The following is a 17434-nucleotide window of genomic DNA, read 5'->3' on the forward strand; positions in this document are numbered from 1 at the left end:
GTAGTCTCCAATTTGTGTTCTGAATTGGAAAGGCTGAACCACATGATGTTTCTAAATATGTAGTTCACCTCTGGTTGGAGACATACATGCACAAGACTCCCCAACCTCCACCAAGTACAACAAGAGAAAAAGAACTTGTGTGAGCAGATTGATTATAATTTCCCTGGAGAAGCTCCAGTTTCCACCCACCACCCATGCATTGGTTTTTTGGACACTGTGAAAGTTTTTTTTTTTTTTTAAATCTCCTGGTTAGGGGGAGAACTGAGGAGAGGAACCCTGAAAAAACAACAACTAGGAAGCAGTTTATGCCCCCTATGGTTTTTGGGTGCCAGTAGCAGCCCAGCCTATGAGACACAGAAAAAGAACAAGTGGAGGTAAAGGTAAATTAAGCAATTTTCTTTTAACTATTTCATATTTCCACCTAATGTGCAGGACTAGAAACTGCCTTAGCTGACACTTTACTCATTTGTTCTTCAGCATTTTTGCTTATTCACTTATTCTAAGGTTTCAACTAAATATAAAGTTAAAAGAACTATTCCTAATAATTGATGGGAACAGAAAGGCAGATTTAAAACTACACTGCATTTATTCTGAATACTGCTGCCTCAGTTATATTCAGCTCATTTTCTGGGGAAAAGAGCATAGTTTGCCAGAGTAAAACATTACAAAAGGCCATCATGAACAAGAAGTCCCTCTCCTAATCATAGTTCTTTTTTAAAAAATCCATTAAAACCCCTCTTCAGTGTCCACAGCCATCTTACAGCTCTGCTTTTTTGGCAACAAGGCCAATCATGTTTTTATTGCTTGCTGTATCTTGCTTGTTATCTTTATCAATGAGTTCTTCTGGGTTGATGCTATGGTAAAAGTATCCCATGATGGAGAAGATGACACACACAACAAAGAGGAGTGCAGCAAATAAGAAAAACTCAGCCCACTGGAAAAAGAAAAGAAAAAAAGTAATTATTTATTTTACTGATCAAGGTAAATTTGAGACCCTCTTATAGACACACAAATAGTTCCCAAGTAGTTGAATAGATCAGAGCTACTTATATTTAACCTTAAATGGAGACCTCTGAGCCAAGAAATTCTAACAGTTTTTACAGGACTAACAGCACAATCCTATGCACATTCATTCAGAAGTAAGCCCCAATAAGTTCAGTAACATTAAGTGACTGTGACTCTAGTAAGTGTGTTTAGGATTGCACCCTTACAGAGCAATCCCAAGCAGAGTTAGTAACCTTCTAAACCAGTGGATTTAGAGAAGAGCAACTCTGTTTAGGACTGCACAGCAAATGTGCTGGAATTTCTCCACAATTAGAACAGAAGTCCTTGGAATGATGGCCACACACGGTCATAATCTCTTGCTGTATTTTATGGCAAACATCAGGGAAAGGCCTGTTTCTCTATGCCCTGTTTGTTGGACCTCCAGGGTAACTGGCTGGCTGCTGCGTGAAATAGGTTGCTAGTAGCTACACTAGATGAACCACTAGTCTGATCCAGCAGGGCTCTTCTTATGTTCTTAAAACCAGTTGCACTTTATCAGCTTTAGCCTCGGATTGGTTGTGGTACTCCATCCTGTGGGAGATGTTCTTAGTGTGTGAAACACCAGCAGGTTTCTTCAGTGCAGAATCAAGAGCTGGAAATACTGCATGAACTAGAATTACATTTTGGTATTTGAGTACAAAAATTCTCATTATCACATCCGAGTGCTGTGAGATTGTACCAGCTGTTGCAACTGTGTATGGCAGGGTAGACAGAGACTTCCTTGGTGCCGTCACGAAGGGCACAAGAGTGTCAGATAATGTGTATATGCAAACTTGATGTTCTCACTCAGAGGAGAGGAATTACTGCTGCTCATATAACGTGGTCCTTGGATTAAAATTATATTTAGTTCTTTTCAGTAACACACATTTATTATTACTGACACAGATTGTAACTACATATTTGCTCGGCTAAGTGCCCTGGCATTGTTTTTTTGAGTCATTAATTTGTGAAGGAGGACACTAAATTGAATGGGGCACTATTTGCATTCTACTCTGCTCGTCACATCATCTCCACAGCTTAATTAGTTAATTGCTCATTTGCTCAGTGGCCTCTTTCTCCCTTATGCAGGTTAATCAGATACTTCTGAGGTGCATCTCTTCCCCTCTCTACAAGTTATTTACATTATTACTTATGCATTCATTACTATATTGGGATATATATAATGCCCATTTTATTAGATCCCAATAAGATCCTTAGCATACATTAAATTATAGGCAATCATCTAGATTTTAAACCACTCTCTAGAAATTTTAATTTAATTCCCATCTACTTGAAAGTAGTAATAGTGCCAAATTTAACACTTACCTGGTTTGAAATATAAACTTTGGGCACTCATAAAGCACAATATTGTTAACTGAACCAATTCTCCTGATAGTTCCCCTTCCCTTTATGCTGCTACAATGAAATTATCTCCCCGCCCCCAATCCCTGGTGCTTAGAAGACTGCTTACAATAGCATTATGTGGAGCACCTTGCTCAGCAGCACAAAATATCAGCCAATGTTTGAGAAGACATAGCTAGGCTAGGAAAGGAAACAAACCAGGTGCCGGACAATAGCATCTAAGCAGGATGCCACACAATAGTGGAATTAACTGATAAATGGGAAATCAAGATGATTAGGGGGTTGGAGAATCTTCCCTATGAGGAAAGGCTGAAGAGTCTGGGACTTTTCAGTTTGGAAAAGAGAAAACTAAGGGGGACATGATGAAGGTTTATAAAATTATGCTCAGGGTGGACACAGTTGACAAAGAACTTCTTATCCCTCTCCCAAAATATTAGAACTTAAGTGATCCAATGAAGCAGATGGGCAGTAGATTCAGGATGGACAAAAGGAAATACTTATTTACACAGTAAGTGATTAAAATGGAAATACTTATTTACACAGTAAGTGATTAAAATGCGGAATTCATGGCCAGAGAAAGTAGTGATGGCAACAGGCATAGAAAGCTTTAAAAGGGATTAGATAGATTAATGGAGGACAGGTCTATCAGTGACTACTAGTCATAGGGACTAAAGGAAACCTCCACATTCAGTGGCAGGAAGCAACATCAGGTGACGGCATCGGCCTCTATGCCCTGTTGTTGGCTCTCCAGAAGAACTGGTTGGCAACAGCATGAGACAGGAGGCTGGACTAGATGGACTCTCACTGGTCTCTTCTTAATGCCTCAAAGCTTAGTTGGTGCTCTTAAGCCAGTCTTTGTTTCTCAGACTAACATATCACTGTGATGGTGGTGGTGGTGAGGTTAACCCATTTATGTTGCTCTGAAGATAGATGGGATGCAAATGTGATAATAATAATGTGCGCGTATCCAACCATCTGTGAACCTTGTGAAGCAGGGCTTTCTGCAGCAGCCACCGAGGCCTGGGGTCAGCAAACCTAAGGAACAGCATTGATGGGAAGGTGGGGCCCTGCAGTGAGAGGAGGAAATCAATGGAAATAGACACCCCTCTTCTGATAACCTAAAACTCTTTAAGCCTTTGGCACTATATGGTTGGATACATGTTAATGCGTCCAGATAGCACCCAGTCATGACTAGATGTTAGTCATGCGAGCAGCTTATTAAGTAGGGGTTTGTGGTAGTCCTAAATCAGCCTAGGCCCCTCAGGTCCTTCAGCAACTGAGCAACCCTGGGTATATTGGAAATAACTTGTTAAAAACAACAAAACAGATTCCATGCTTTGTTTCAGTCACTATATATTATTCCCAAAACATAATTTGCATCTACTCTAGACCCTACCCACCATACAGATGGCCATTTCTGGCAAATAAATTGCCCTGAGCTCTCCCACATTAAGAAACACCAGGCTTTCTGAAAGCAGAATGGAATTCCCTGCAAGTGTTCCCACTATCCCCAGTCCCAGTACCGTTGATAACATATTCTCTGTTTCCTTTTACATGTGGGCCACACTAAATATACAAATACCCGGCCTCCTTGCAATGATTAGTCTGGACGCATATCAGTCCAAATGGTCCGAGGAGGTGCAATTAAACCAAAGAAAACTAGGGTTTTCACCCCAGGATCTATTGACACTGAGCGGAGGTCATTTTTAAAAAGTAATAAGGCAGAAAGTGGGAAGACACTGAGAGACAGCATGACCTCGCAAGGTCCCCTGGTTTCATAGCCTCACAGAAGTTCAGACACCTGATGACGGCAGCCCCATATCTGATGGCACAGGAGGCGAACAAATTTAGAAGGGCTTTCACATTAGCCAGATGTGGAGCTGTGACGGATAAGGGGTTAACCAGCAGCAAGAGCTGACAGGCGAAGAGTGGGCGAAGCCAGAGAGCTGACACTCTGAGCTGAGAGAGACAGAGGAGAGATTCGAAGTTTGGGACCCAGCCTGACAGGAGGGCTGTGACAGGATTCGAAGCGTGGAACCAGCCTGAGAGGAGGCTGAGAAAGTAGTGGAAGCTTGAGGCCAGCCAGAGAGGAGGCTGTGATAGATTCAGAGCTGGGTCGCAAGACCGAGCGGAAGCCAGACTGTACTCCGTGAACCTGAGGGGGGTTCTGTGAAAGCCAAAGCTATTGACACACACAACCTGTGGGAGTGACAGAAGTGAGAATTGGGTTAGAGAGGGCCCATTCTCAGGGCACAAGGGGAATTAGTCTCTGAGGTACAGCTATTCCAGTAGCAGGAAGGTGTGGAGGATTACAGCCGCTAAGGTGGGGTAGTCAGAGAGAGCTGGGCTGGGGACAGAGTTTTTAGAGTCTGAAGCTATATGGCAGTTTTGAAAGCTGAATCTGAATAGTAGTTCTAAGGATAGAACTAAAGCTGAAGCTGAATGTGTATAATAGTTCTGAGAGATAGAACTAAGCTTGAGAACTGAAGGAACTTGCGTGAAGGAAACATCTAAGCTATATCTTTAAAGCAATCTTGCTTGTATCAATCTAACTCTGAGTTTTCCCTCCAAAATATTCGGCCTTTTCTTGAAAACCATTCTCTTTAATAAACTTCCCTGATTTCTCTGTTTAAGTTGAAAAGCCTCTTGTCTCCTATTTCTCACTGAGATAAATACGGGTGAGGGACTGGAGGAGAAGAAGAAATAATTCTCCTCACAAATATACTCAGGCCAACGCCTTCTCCCCTCAGCATATACGGCCGGGCTGAGTGAGTGGGATAGTGAAGTGGTTGGAAGGGGGGTGCGTCATAGGGGCTTTGCCATCGGCCGTCCCTAGAAGGCAGATATAAAAAAAATCCTCTTTCCAAGAGAGTCTGCCCATGCAATGGTGAAGAAATTGAGACCCGTGAACACGTCTTTTTATACTGCCCTCTCCATCATGAGTTAAGATTTAAGACTATTCAAGAAACTCTAAGAAATAATACAGGGCTACCTGATAAAATCTGTATCCAACGACTACTGGAAGATAGTAACACACAAACTTCGAGACGTGTGGCCAAATTTTGTGCTGCTCTCTATAAGGCCCGAAAGGATGTAATGTACAAATAGGTACAATTTGCTAGATAAACGTTTTAGAAGCTAGCTTGCTTACCTTTTTAGATATGGGATTTTATTGATACATTTCATTTTGTGGACTTTTCGATTGACTGATACTGTTTTATTACAAATTTATGTTACTCTTGATTAGATGTGTTCTATTTTTGGTCAAATGACCGTAAAATAAAGATTGATTGACATATTCTCTGCCATACCTGTTTCATCGGTGCAGCCTGGGCAATAATAAGCACAATAACATTCCCGAAGGCTACAGTTAATAGCCAGCCTGCTTGCAGCACTGACTTCATGCTGACAGGAGCCTGAAATAAAGAAAGGAAACTGGTAAACACAATCCAAATATGGAGAAATTCATTCATTCATATATTTATTTGCTTCATTTACACCCTGCCTTTTTCCACAATGGGGACCCAAAGCTGCTTACAACATTCTTCTGTCCTAAATTTTATCCTCACAACAACCTTGTGAGGTAGGTTAGGCTGAGGGGAGAGGGAATTTAAAATTCACCCAGCAAGCTTCCATGGTAGAGTGGGGATCTGAACTGGGTCTCCCAGATCCTAGTCCAGTACTGTAACCACTACACTACACTACACTACACCACATTTTATTTGTTCAACATAAGATTTTTTTAAAGTAATCTCAAAAAGGCGCTAAACAAAATATTGTTTGTTTATTAAAGCATTCCAAATTATCTTCCTTGACATGTTTTGAATATGACATCCAAGGCAAGCTAAATCCAGTTAAAGTATAAATCTAACAATAAAAACACTGAGACTCCATACAGCAGATGGAAATTATTGACTCTTAATGTCAGAACATGAAGAAGAAGAAGAAGAAGAAGAAGAAGAAGAAGAAGAAGAAGAGTTGGTTTTTATATGCCGACTTTCTCTACCACTTAAGGAAGAATCAAACCGGCTCACAATTACCTTCCCTTCCCCTCCCCACAACAGACACCCTGTGAGGTAGGAGAAGCTGAGAGAGTATGACTAGCCCAAGGTCACCCAGCTGGCTTCATGCCTAGGAGTGGGGAAACCAACCTGGTTGACCAGATTAGCATCTCTCGCTCATGTAGAGGAGTGGGGAATCAAACCTGGTTCTCCAGATCAGAGACCACTGCTCCAAACAACTGCTCTGACATTATACTGACATTAACAGTATATAATTTCAATCTGCTGTACGCAATCTCAGTGTTTTTATTTCATAAAATATTGTTTGCTTTATACTTTTTGAATTGTTTTAGATTACCTCAGATGAAGAGCATGTATACTCTCAAGGTGACAGGCAAAGTAATCTGTAGGTTTAGCACCTTTGGGGTACCCATCTCTTTAGCGGTTTCCTCATCATCTCCAGGCAGAGTAGGGAATACCATGCTGGGACTGAGCCTTGATCACTTTCTTGCTCTCAAACTGAGATTCATACATGAGTATACAGACTTTGGGTATTCACCTCTGGATGAGTTACAGTTAAATGTGTGCACTAATTCTATTTTTAAAAGCATTATGAATAGCCAATGGCTGTTATATCTATTAAAAAATTAAGAAAAAAATTAAGAAAAGCATTATGTCTGAGGTGATCTGATAAGAAAGTTCTGTCTCAGGTTTTTAGTCTACCATGCCTCAACCACATAAGAATGTCACAAATGAATATTGCAGTCATCAAATGGATATGGCTGAACAACTCCAAGTCCTTCTGGATGAGGCAAATTGTTTAGATCCCTTCCAATCTGGTTTCAGGCCTGGTTGTGGGATTCAGACAGCCCTGGTCAACCTGGTGGATGACTTACACCGGTGGATGGACAGAGGGAGTGCTACTCCGTTGATTCTCCTGGACCTCTCAGAGACTTTCAATACAAACAACTGTGGTGTCCTTCTGGACCATCTATCTGGACTGGGATTGGGAGGCATTGTTCTGTGGCAGTTCCGGTCCTATTTGGAGGGTAGGTTTCAGAAGGTGGTTCTGGGGGCCTCTTGGCCTTTGGCCTATAGTGTCCCACAAGGTTCCATCTTGTCCCCCACACTCTTTAACATCTACAGGAAACTGCTAGGTGAGGTCATCCAGAGATTTGGGCCGGGTTGTCACTAATATGTGGATGACACTCAGCTCTATCTCATACTTCCAGCTGATCCCAGGGAGGTTGTACAAACCCTGAACCAGTGCCTGAAGGCAGTTTAGGAGTGGATGCAGGCTAATAAACTGAAGCTTAATCCCAATAAGATGAACGTGGACTGGTGGGTAAAAGGCCTGACCCAAAATTTAAGGTGTAACCCATTCTGGATGGGGTTGCACTCCCCTTGAAGGAACAAGTCTCTGGGACCTCTCTTGAATCCAGTCCTACTGCTGGATAAACAGGTGGCAGCTGTGGCCAAGACTGCCTTTTACCAATTTTGGCTGTTAGATAGGTTCAGCCTTTCTTGGGCAGAAAAGATCTGACCACTGTGGTGCATGCCCTGGTTACACTGAGATCTTCTGGCGGGTGTGTGTGTGGGGGGGGAGACTTTTTGTTTGGTTTGGTTTGGCATTCCATTAATGATCCCTCCTTCCCAATCAATATTTTATGTTTTGTATGTATTTTAACTGTTATATGTATTTTAGCTCTTTTAAACTCTTTTAAAAGTTGTTTTAATGAGGTATGTTTGGGATGGGGCTTTATAGTAATGTATTTTACCAAGTATGTTTTAAATTGTTGGCCACCTTGGTGGCCCTTGTAAGGGCAGAAACGCAGGATATAAATTTTGTAAATAAATAAATACTCCATTTGTGAATAAGCCCAGCTTGAGACATAAACAATAAATGCATATGCAGAATGTACGTCTCTGCTTTTGTCCTCTAGCAGCACTCATATAAATATTGTTCTTTTCCTCCTACTCTTCTGCATTGCATGAGATTCTCTTCATGCTCTCTAAGAATTTCTGACAAGATATTTAGGAAGTGAGGGAAACTGGAAAAATCCCACAAGATGGCCTAGGAAATCACCATCTGGCTATTTCAAAGAAAGGGTAGGAGGGACGAAGAGATGGATAGCTGAGGGAAGACAAAAATTGGTAATTGACCCATAGTTATGTCAGCACAATATGACTTCTTTGTTGTGGTACTAAGAAAAAGACTTGAGAGGGCACAAGGCCCAGGCAAACATGCTCCCCATTATCTTCCTATTCATGTTGCTATAAGCCTCACATATTTCTGGACCTTAAGGTTGAAAGGGATTATTCAGAGTTACTTAGTATACCAGAAACATAGATTTTCTTCTCACGCAATAAATTGTAGTTCAGCTATATTAAACTGAGATAGCCAGAGCTAATTTTCCCATTTACTCATGGAACCTTTAATATTGTCCCAGAGGGTAATTGCTCCCGGAGTACTTGTGCAGAGCACATTTCCTATCCACTTGATCTAATTCAGACTTGACACCATTGTTTTTCATTATACTTTATCTTCCATCCCTATGATAAATGAATGCTCCTATAAAGCCACATATCTTCTTCCCATTATATACTTTTAGACTTGGATTAAATCACCTTTGTTTTTGTCGAATGATTTTCTAAAGCCAAAGCTTTGAATCATCGTTGCCAATGGGGGAAAAATGTTCTCTCTCATTCCTTCTTCATTAAAAAAAAATCTTGCTTGGCATTAAATGTCAGCACAAGAGGCAACAATTATTTCACTTGTGTTCTTGGGATTACTACTATTGTGTCACTGTTTCTCTTTATAGAGAGAAAATGGTGAGTTTCCTGATGAGATCTTGGATGAACTGGAGGAAACTGGGTGGGCCTTAAGACTAATGGGAAATGTGGTAGGATCCCTCAGAGGGAAAAGCTGCAATAGGAAGTATAGGAGAACTAAGGAATATTTTAAAAAAAGGTTCCGGTGGATGGAAGTATTGGTGAACAACGTGTCCAAGTATGAGCTGACCTACAGCCTCCTTTGCCTGGAGCAGGACACAGGAGTGGCAGATGAGGGTACTGTAGACACATTTTCTGAAGCTTACATTTACTTGTAGAGAATCAATTTCTCTTCAGAACATTTCCTCCTATGTCCACCGAGACTGAAGTGAGTTCGTTTTCCCAATGTAGCCCTGGTTGGGTGTAGTCTATTTGTTCAAGATCACAACTACATTTGTTTGATCAAACATTTTCTGCATCAAAGTCTGCATCAAACCAAATCTTGCAGTCTAAAGTATGAGCATCAAGTGTGCGTTTTAACATTTAAATTTTGTGTACATTTTTAAGCACATTATACACACAGCTCTAATTGTACTGTGGTAGTCCTAGCTGCTGTAATGGCTGTAACATCAAAAACTTCGGTTCTACCACGCTGGTTGTTCTCCCTCCCATTCATAGGTTGGCAGGGTCATCACTCCCATGTGCCAGGTTGTTAGAGCCCCCTTGTACCATCCTTTTGTGTCAAGACGATATTGCAAAAACCAAGATTAAGGAGTTTAATTTACAGTTCATCTCTTCCACTCTCAAGTGTGGTTTACTCATGAGGAAGAATGAGGCAGTAGAATGCTGAGGTCCTAGAATGGACCATATACTTCAGATTCAGGTGGTAGAGTCTAGTTTTGAATGCTCCTTTGCTTAAAAAACTCCCTGAACATGAAAAGCTAGCCCAGCAGGAACAAAGGCTCTCTCTCCTCTCTTTGTTTACTCTGCTGTCCTTCTCTTCACAGGAAGTTTTTTAAAACTTATAGAGAACATTCCAAAATACAGTCTAAAGTGGTGCAGTGGATTCTACCACCTCAGCATTTTGCCACCTCATTCCACTTCATTCTCTTGCATGTGTAAATCAGGCTTCAAGTGGCATACCTAATTCAAGTGTAACTAACTCTTTTGCCCTCCCATTCATCAGTTCCTTCCATATTTCAAATCTTTTCTTCCCATGTACTTTACCTGCGAATACGAGAACGAAAGTCCTGTAATGGAGAACATCACTTCCCCAGCTGATATTAATAGGTATTGTGGAATCTGCCAAGCCATATGAATATTATTGGCTGGGATGTCTTCTATCTTCCACGCTTCAAGCAAATTTGCTGAAGTCTAAGGTAAGGGAAAAAGAAGATAAGTTAATCACTTAACAAAATCTGTATTACATTCATGTCAATGCAGAATTTACAGAGGTGAGAATGGAGTGTTTTTCCCCTGATGACTGGAGCAACATTGTCCTCCTGGGCCTACTAAACAACTATGAACTAAACTATGGTGGACTAAAATAAAGTCACATTAAATGCATCAACAAACTTTGCTTTTACCAGGAAGGTGCTGGTGTTGTTTTCGAGATGCATTTAATCACCATAAAGGGAGAGACACATCAAGAAGGCATGTTTTAGAAGACTAAAAGGAACTAATGGTAATTATGTGCATTACTCACTGGACTATGGAGAAATGGTACAAACACCTTCAAAAGGAGGTTGACATTGACAAAAGCTTAAGCACAGGAAATAATGATCCCAATGGTTTACATATTGCATTTTCACCATATTGTGTGTGTGTTAAGTGCCATCAAGTCGCTTCCGACTCATGGCGACTCTATGAATGAAAGTCCTCCAAAATGTCCTATCTTTGACAGCCTTGCTCAGATCTTGCAAATTGAAGGCTGTGGCTTTTCCTAGCATGACTGTCTTTTCCAGTGACTCTTGTCGTCTCATGACGTGACCAAAATACAATAGCCTCAGTTTAGTCATTTTAGCTTCTAGGATCAGTTCAGGCTTGATTCGATCTATAACCCACTGATTTGTTTTATTTTTGGGCAGTCCACGGAATCTGTAACACTCTCCTCCAACACCACATTTCAAAGGAATCTATTTTCTTCCTATCAGTTTTCTTCACTGTCCAGCTTTCACACCCATACATAGTAATAGGGAATACGATGGCATGAATTAATCTAGTCTTGGTGGCCAGTGACACATCCTTACACTTCAAAATCTTTTCTAGCTCCTTCATGGCTGCCCTTCCCAGTCTCAATCTCCTTCTGATTTCTTGGCTGCAGTCTTCCTTTTGGTTGATGGTGGAGCCAAGGAATAGAAAGTCTTGAACAATTTCAATTTCCTCATTGTCAACCTTAAAGTTGTGTAATTCTCCTGTAGTCATTACTTTTGTTTTCTTGATGTTCAGCTGTAGTCCTGCTTTGGCACGTTCTCTTTTAACTTTCAGCAGTAGTCGTTTCAAATCTTCACTATTTTCTGCCAATAATGTAGTGTCATCAGCATATCTCAAATTATTAATGTTCCTCCCTCCAATTTTCACTCTACCTGCACCATATTACTGTACCCATATATATCATTCACAATGCATGATAGATCTGGATGCTGGACAAAGCATAAGATTAATTACAACACACAGACTGGAGAAGATAAGTCACTCAGTCAATAGGAAGAAGAATAGGCATATAATAAAAGTAGAGATATTGCCAACTAAAACAACAGGTCAAGATCAGTGCAATAAATGGCAATTGCTTTAGCATCTTGATAGGTACAGATATATCACTGATTATTCAGACTACTTTAATTGTGATACTCCCTTATTCTGCATGCAGTATATATTTAATGGAATTTTGTTGGCTTTTGATCTCCCACAGCTATCATCCTGATAACATAATTACTTGGGAGATCAAGGCTGCATCATATGACACAATAACAGTATTTGTAAACTGTGTGTACATATTATATTTACTGGAATGAGTGGGAAACCTACCTTTCTGTTTTGATTGTCTGTTCAGTGTGTTTAAAACCCAGGGGAAGCCTCGATTGGTCGTGGCCCCCATAATGGGTACTTGTCATCCACACACCACCAACACAACAGGGAAGCTGAACTCTGCAGCTGAGCTGAATCTGCAGGCAACCCTGCAGTTGAAGCTGGCAGCATCCCTGCCCTTCTTGGGCCCACACATGCTGAAGAGGAGGCCTTTTGAGGCAGTGAGAAAGGTAGGGTTGCCAGGTCGCTCTTCGCAACCAGCGGGAGGTTTTTGGGGCAGAGCCTGAAGAGGGCGGGTTTTGGGGAGGGGAGGATCTTCAACGCCATAGAGTCCAATTGCCAAAGCAGCCATTTTCTCCAGGTGAACTGATCTCTATTGGCTGGAGATCAGTTGTAATAGCGTGAGATCTCCAGCTAGTACCTGGAGGTTACTCAAATGTAGACAGCCACTATGGCAAAAAATAAAACATACACAATGAAACAGTGTCTAAAGTAAAGTATATTGTTTCACAAAATAACTGGTAATCCTATCAGAAAATACTAATATATTCAACCCTGTTACTTCACAGGGTTGCAAGGAACTGAAATATTTTTTCTTTGAAATGTAAGACACCACAGTGCTTATAAAGATAAATCAAAATTATAAATCAAAAATGGCCTAAAATGCTTAAATAAACAAACATTAGCATCATATATACAGTGTGTATAATTTGTTTTGCTTGCAGCTAATTTGCTATTACTTTGTGTTATTTTGGCTTTTGACTTGTGCTAAATTTGTATGCGTACTTCTGTAGATATACACATGCATATGTATACATACATGTGTGTGTGTATCCTTCAGTGGTTTCACTCCAGTGGATGCCTGGACATAAGGCAGCATTTTTAATAGTCAAGAAATCAATGCTATAATGGAAACGGCATCTAAAATTCAAAGGTCAACTTACATTTCTTGTTATAACAACAGTGTACGAAGCTCCAAAATCAAGCAGGCCTAAGTGCAGGATGGATTCTTCTGCTTCAGTTTGGCATTTCACGTTATTGTATCTTGATAGAAAGAGGAAAAACAATAGATCCTGGTTATCTTATGGCCCCAAAGCCCAAGACATTCACAAATTTCTTCAAGATGATTCAGAGAAATAAAAAACTCATTGTTTCAGTCCTGTGCTAAGTACTGCACATTACTAGCATAGGGTTGCCAGGTCCCTCTTTGCTATTGGTAAGGTAGATTGTCTGGAGAGTGAAGAAGAAGCCATATTGGTGCACAACTTTGCTCTTTCCATGCCAGCAAGGATTCCAAGGAGCCAGTTATAGTAGCACCTGTTTCTTAATAATAGTCTATATTTTGAATAGATAAAAGGAAGAAGAGCAGTAGAGAATTGCAATCAGTGATCATTGTCCAGTGTTCATCCTTTTCCTTACCAATGGTGAAGCTGAGGTGAGCTCAGACTGGAAGGATAGGTCTTAGCAAAGTGGGTGGGATGGAGTACATGAATGGAAGGGCATGCACCCTAATGATCCCAGTCTACATTTGAAGACAGGTATGCTGTGTAGCAGTGATCTGCAATGTCACTTCTGACAGTAATACAATAGGTATGATGGATTTGCTCTATAATTGATCACAGGATCTGCCTGCATTATCTTTTAGTCATGTAATAATTTCTGAATGGAACACTCCATTTGATTGTCATGCTTCAGGACAATAGAGTTCTAGCTTCTGGGAGCACCAGCTGTCCATTGAGTTTCCTTTTCCAACCAAGAGCCTTCTGGTGGGTTATCTGTTGATTAGACGTTGGTCCTAGAGGTGTTGATATAATTGATGGGTGTGGATTAAATTGATAGGAGCGATTAAACAGAAGCAATTTTAAAATTGGGGTTGAACAAATATACAAGTTGGAAACAACGATATCAAACACACCTCGTTTTCTCTCTTTACCTGTAATGGATGCAACAAAAGATACTTCCCAAACTGACACATAACTAATTCTTTTGACAAGCCAACTCCAAGTTTCTCTGAAATTGACTAGAGGTGCCACTGAGAGGCTAAGAAGGAAAATGGAGGGTAGTAAAGAGCACGCAAAATTTCACAAAAATCTTACCTTCCTCTCTCCACTATCCTGTAGTCTGAAGCACTGTAACTTTTGACAAACTCTTCTTTGCCAAGAGTGATGTTGACATCTTGAGCCAAAGTATTAATGAATCTATAAGGAAAGTTGACTTTATCATGACAGAAAATGAATACAGAGAAATAAAGCATCAGAGATTTTACCGGAGGCATGCAATCTATTTGAAGGCAGTTCATCTTAATTTTTATGGTAAGCTTGCTGGCCAAAAATGCTTCCAATTTATCATTGTTTCCCATAATCATATATGTAACCTCAATACATGCAATGATACAATTGCCTTTCTAGGAGAAGGAAAATGATTGCTGCTGTTCATCCCATCTAAGAAACTCAGTGGAATGGGAAGACTGTGGGGGGGATTATTCTTGGGGGGGGGGGATAAGCAAAACTGTCCTTCATAATTCTGTTTCACAAATAGCTCTTTCTTTCAGTAGATAGTTACTTGCTATTTCAGAAGATATCAGCAATGATTTGAGAACTTACAACAAAATTTCAATGCTTAAAGACACTATACTATACTGGAGATCACGTATTTTGAATATTTTAGACTACCTCATAACTAAGGGTCCGAGGCAGAAACAATACAATAATACAATAAAAATCAGTAAAACTCCAACATTATAAAATTTCAAATAAATCTAATAAATAGTCATAACAATAGTAAGCTACTGAAAATTTTGCCATATCTAATTGTAAACGGATATGGTTCATATGAAAGAGCCTTGAGCCCAACCTTGGTTGGAAGGACCCACCTCAGGAGAAGAACATATGGAAGAATGTTACCTGCAGAAATAGGAAAGTCAGGAGACATTCCGTTCCTCTGCTGCTTAGCAATGGGTTTCAAAACCTCCCTATAGATGCTGAGCCTGGATCATTGGAACAAAGGTTCAGTGCCTAGTCCTCTCTGGTCTCTCAAGTCCCTGTGGATGACAGGACTCAAACTTTGGCCCCAATGTAGGAATAGGCGAGTGTTGGTTATAGGGGATTCCCTACTGAGAGGGGTAGAGGGTAAAGTGTGTTGACCGGACTTGTTGTCTCGAGAGGTGTGTTGTCTGCCGGGAGCGAGTATCCAGGATGTGACGGAAAGTCTGGATAGAGTTGTTAGACCCACAGATCCTTATCCCTTCCTTCTTATTCATGTGGGATCAAACGATACTGCCTGGCACAGCCCAGAACGTATGAAAAGGGACTATACAGCTCTGGGTAAAAAGGTGAAGGAACTGGGAGCACAGGTTGTGTTTTCATCGGTTCTTCCTGTAGTAGGCCATGGATTGGGAAGAGAACGAAAAATTCTGGAAATAAATTAGTGGCTGCGTCAATGGTGTCTCCAGGAAAGGTTTGGTTTTTTGGACCATGGCTTACGCTACCTGGAGAATGCTCTTCTATCGGGAGATGGTTTGCACCTCTCAAAGGTGGGTAAAAATGTGTTTGGCCACAGCCTTGCAAGCCTGATAAGGAGGGCTTTAAACTAAATCTTCCGGGGGAGCGAGACGTAAATTTAAAGCCTCAAGTGAGGACAATAACTGCAAATATAGATATGAACGATTTGCAGAGGGTAGCACATACGCAAGGAAAGACAGTTCAAAAATGTAACAATGGGAGGGAGACAATCTTAAATAAGCTGCCCAGAAGAAGGACCTGTGGTCTAAGGTGTCTCTACACTAATGCACAGAGCATGGGAAATAAGCAAGATGAACTAGAACTTTTAATAGCAAAAAGCAAATATGATATAATAGGCATTACGGAAACCTGGTGGGACGAGTCTCATGACTGGAATGTATTAATTGAAGGGTATAACCTATTTCGGAGAAATAGACCATATCGGAATGGGGAGGGGTAGCATTATACATTAGGGATGATTAAACCTGCAAGGAGATCCAGGACTTAAACGCTGGAACCCATCTTGAAACCATCTGGGTAAAAATTAAGGGAGAGAAAAATAGTGATGTCATTGTGGGGGTATATTATAGACCCCCAAGCCAAACTGAAGAGTTAGATGATGCTTTCCTGGAACAGATGTCCAAACATTCAAAAAAGAAAGATGTAGTAGTAATGGGAGATTTCAATTATCCTGACATCTGTTGGAAGGCTAACTCGCCAAAACAACTAGGTCCGACAAATTCCTCACTTCCCTTGCAGACAACTTCATAGTCCAAAAAGTGGAAGAAGCGACAAGGGGAACAGCCATTTTGGATCTGATCTTAACCAATTATGATGACTTGGTTTATGGGGTAGAAGGAGTGGGATCTGTAAGTGGGAGTGACCATGTTCTCCTGGAGTTTGTTATACAGCAGAAAGGAGAAGCAAGAAATAGTCAAACATGTACTCTAGACTTTAAGAAAGCTGATTTCAATAAATTTAGGGAACTACTGGGTGTGATCTGGTGGGTGAGAATATTGAATGAGAAGGGAGTACATGAAGGATGGGAAATTCTTAAAAGGGAGATACTGAAGGCACAATTTCAATCAATTCCCACGAGGAGAAAAAACGGTAGAGGTTTGAAGAAACCAGGATGGATGACTAAAGAACTTTTGGTTGAGATAGGATTTAAGAAGGGCATGTACAAGAAATGGAAAAAGGGAGAAATCAACAAAGAGGAATTCAAACAAGTAGCCGGCACATGTAGGAAGAAAGTCAGGAAGGCTAAAGCGCAGAATGAGCTCCGGCTAGCCAGGGAAGTTAAAAACAACAAAAAAGGTTTTTTTGGTTATGTCCATAACAAAAGGAAGATCAAGGTAACGATCGGGTCATTGCGTGGAGAGGGTGGTGTTATTAACAGGGGAGGCAGAAAAGGCAGAATTACTTAACTCCTTTTTTGTATCAGTCTTTTCCCAAAAGGGGAATAGTGCTCAACCTGGGAATAATGGAGCAGAGGATGCAATAGGAGAATTACAGCATAGTATAGACACTGAGATAGTACAGGAATACCTGGCTACTCTTAATGAATTCAAGTCTCCAGGGCCCGATGAACTGCATCCAAGGGTGTTAAAAGAACTGGCTGAAGTGATTTCATAACCACTGGCAATAATCTTTGAGAATTCATGGAGAACAGGAGAAGTTCCAGCAGACTGGAGGAGGGCAAATGTGGTCTCCATCTTTAAAAAGGGGGGGGGAGAAATCCCAAACAAT

At 40.8% G+C, this 17434-nt stretch overlaps 1 protein-coding gene across 1 annotated transcript in view; it reads right to left on the bottom strand.

The window, feature by feature from the left end:
- Positions 1–757: 757 nt before the first annotated feature.
- LOC130493154 (solute carrier family 15 member 2-like) overlaps positions 758–17434 on the bottom strand; it is a gene marked incomplete at its 5' end in the record, with an annotated part of 37817 nt that continues 21140 nt past the window's right edge. The window contains 5 exons of the mRNA XM_056866874.1: positions 758–934; positions 5697–5801; positions 10386–10532; positions 13130–13229; positions 14282–14383. Coding sequence (XP_056722852.1) covers positions 758–934; positions 5697–5801; positions 10386–10532; positions 13130–13229; positions 14282–14383 — 631 coding nt within the window. The remainder of the gene's footprint in view (positions 935–5696; positions 5802–10385; positions 10533–13129; positions 13230–14281; positions 14384–17434) is intronic.

This window comes from Euleptes europaea, unplaced genomic scaffold (genome assembly GCF_029931775.1).
Source record: "Euleptes europaea isolate rEulEur1 unplaced genomic scaffold, rEulEur1.hap1 scaffold_48, whole genome shotgun sequence".
In the NCBI taxonomy this organism is placed as follows: domain Eukaryota; kingdom Metazoa; phylum Chordata; class Lepidosauria; order Squamata; family Sphaerodactylidae; genus Euleptes; species Euleptes europaea.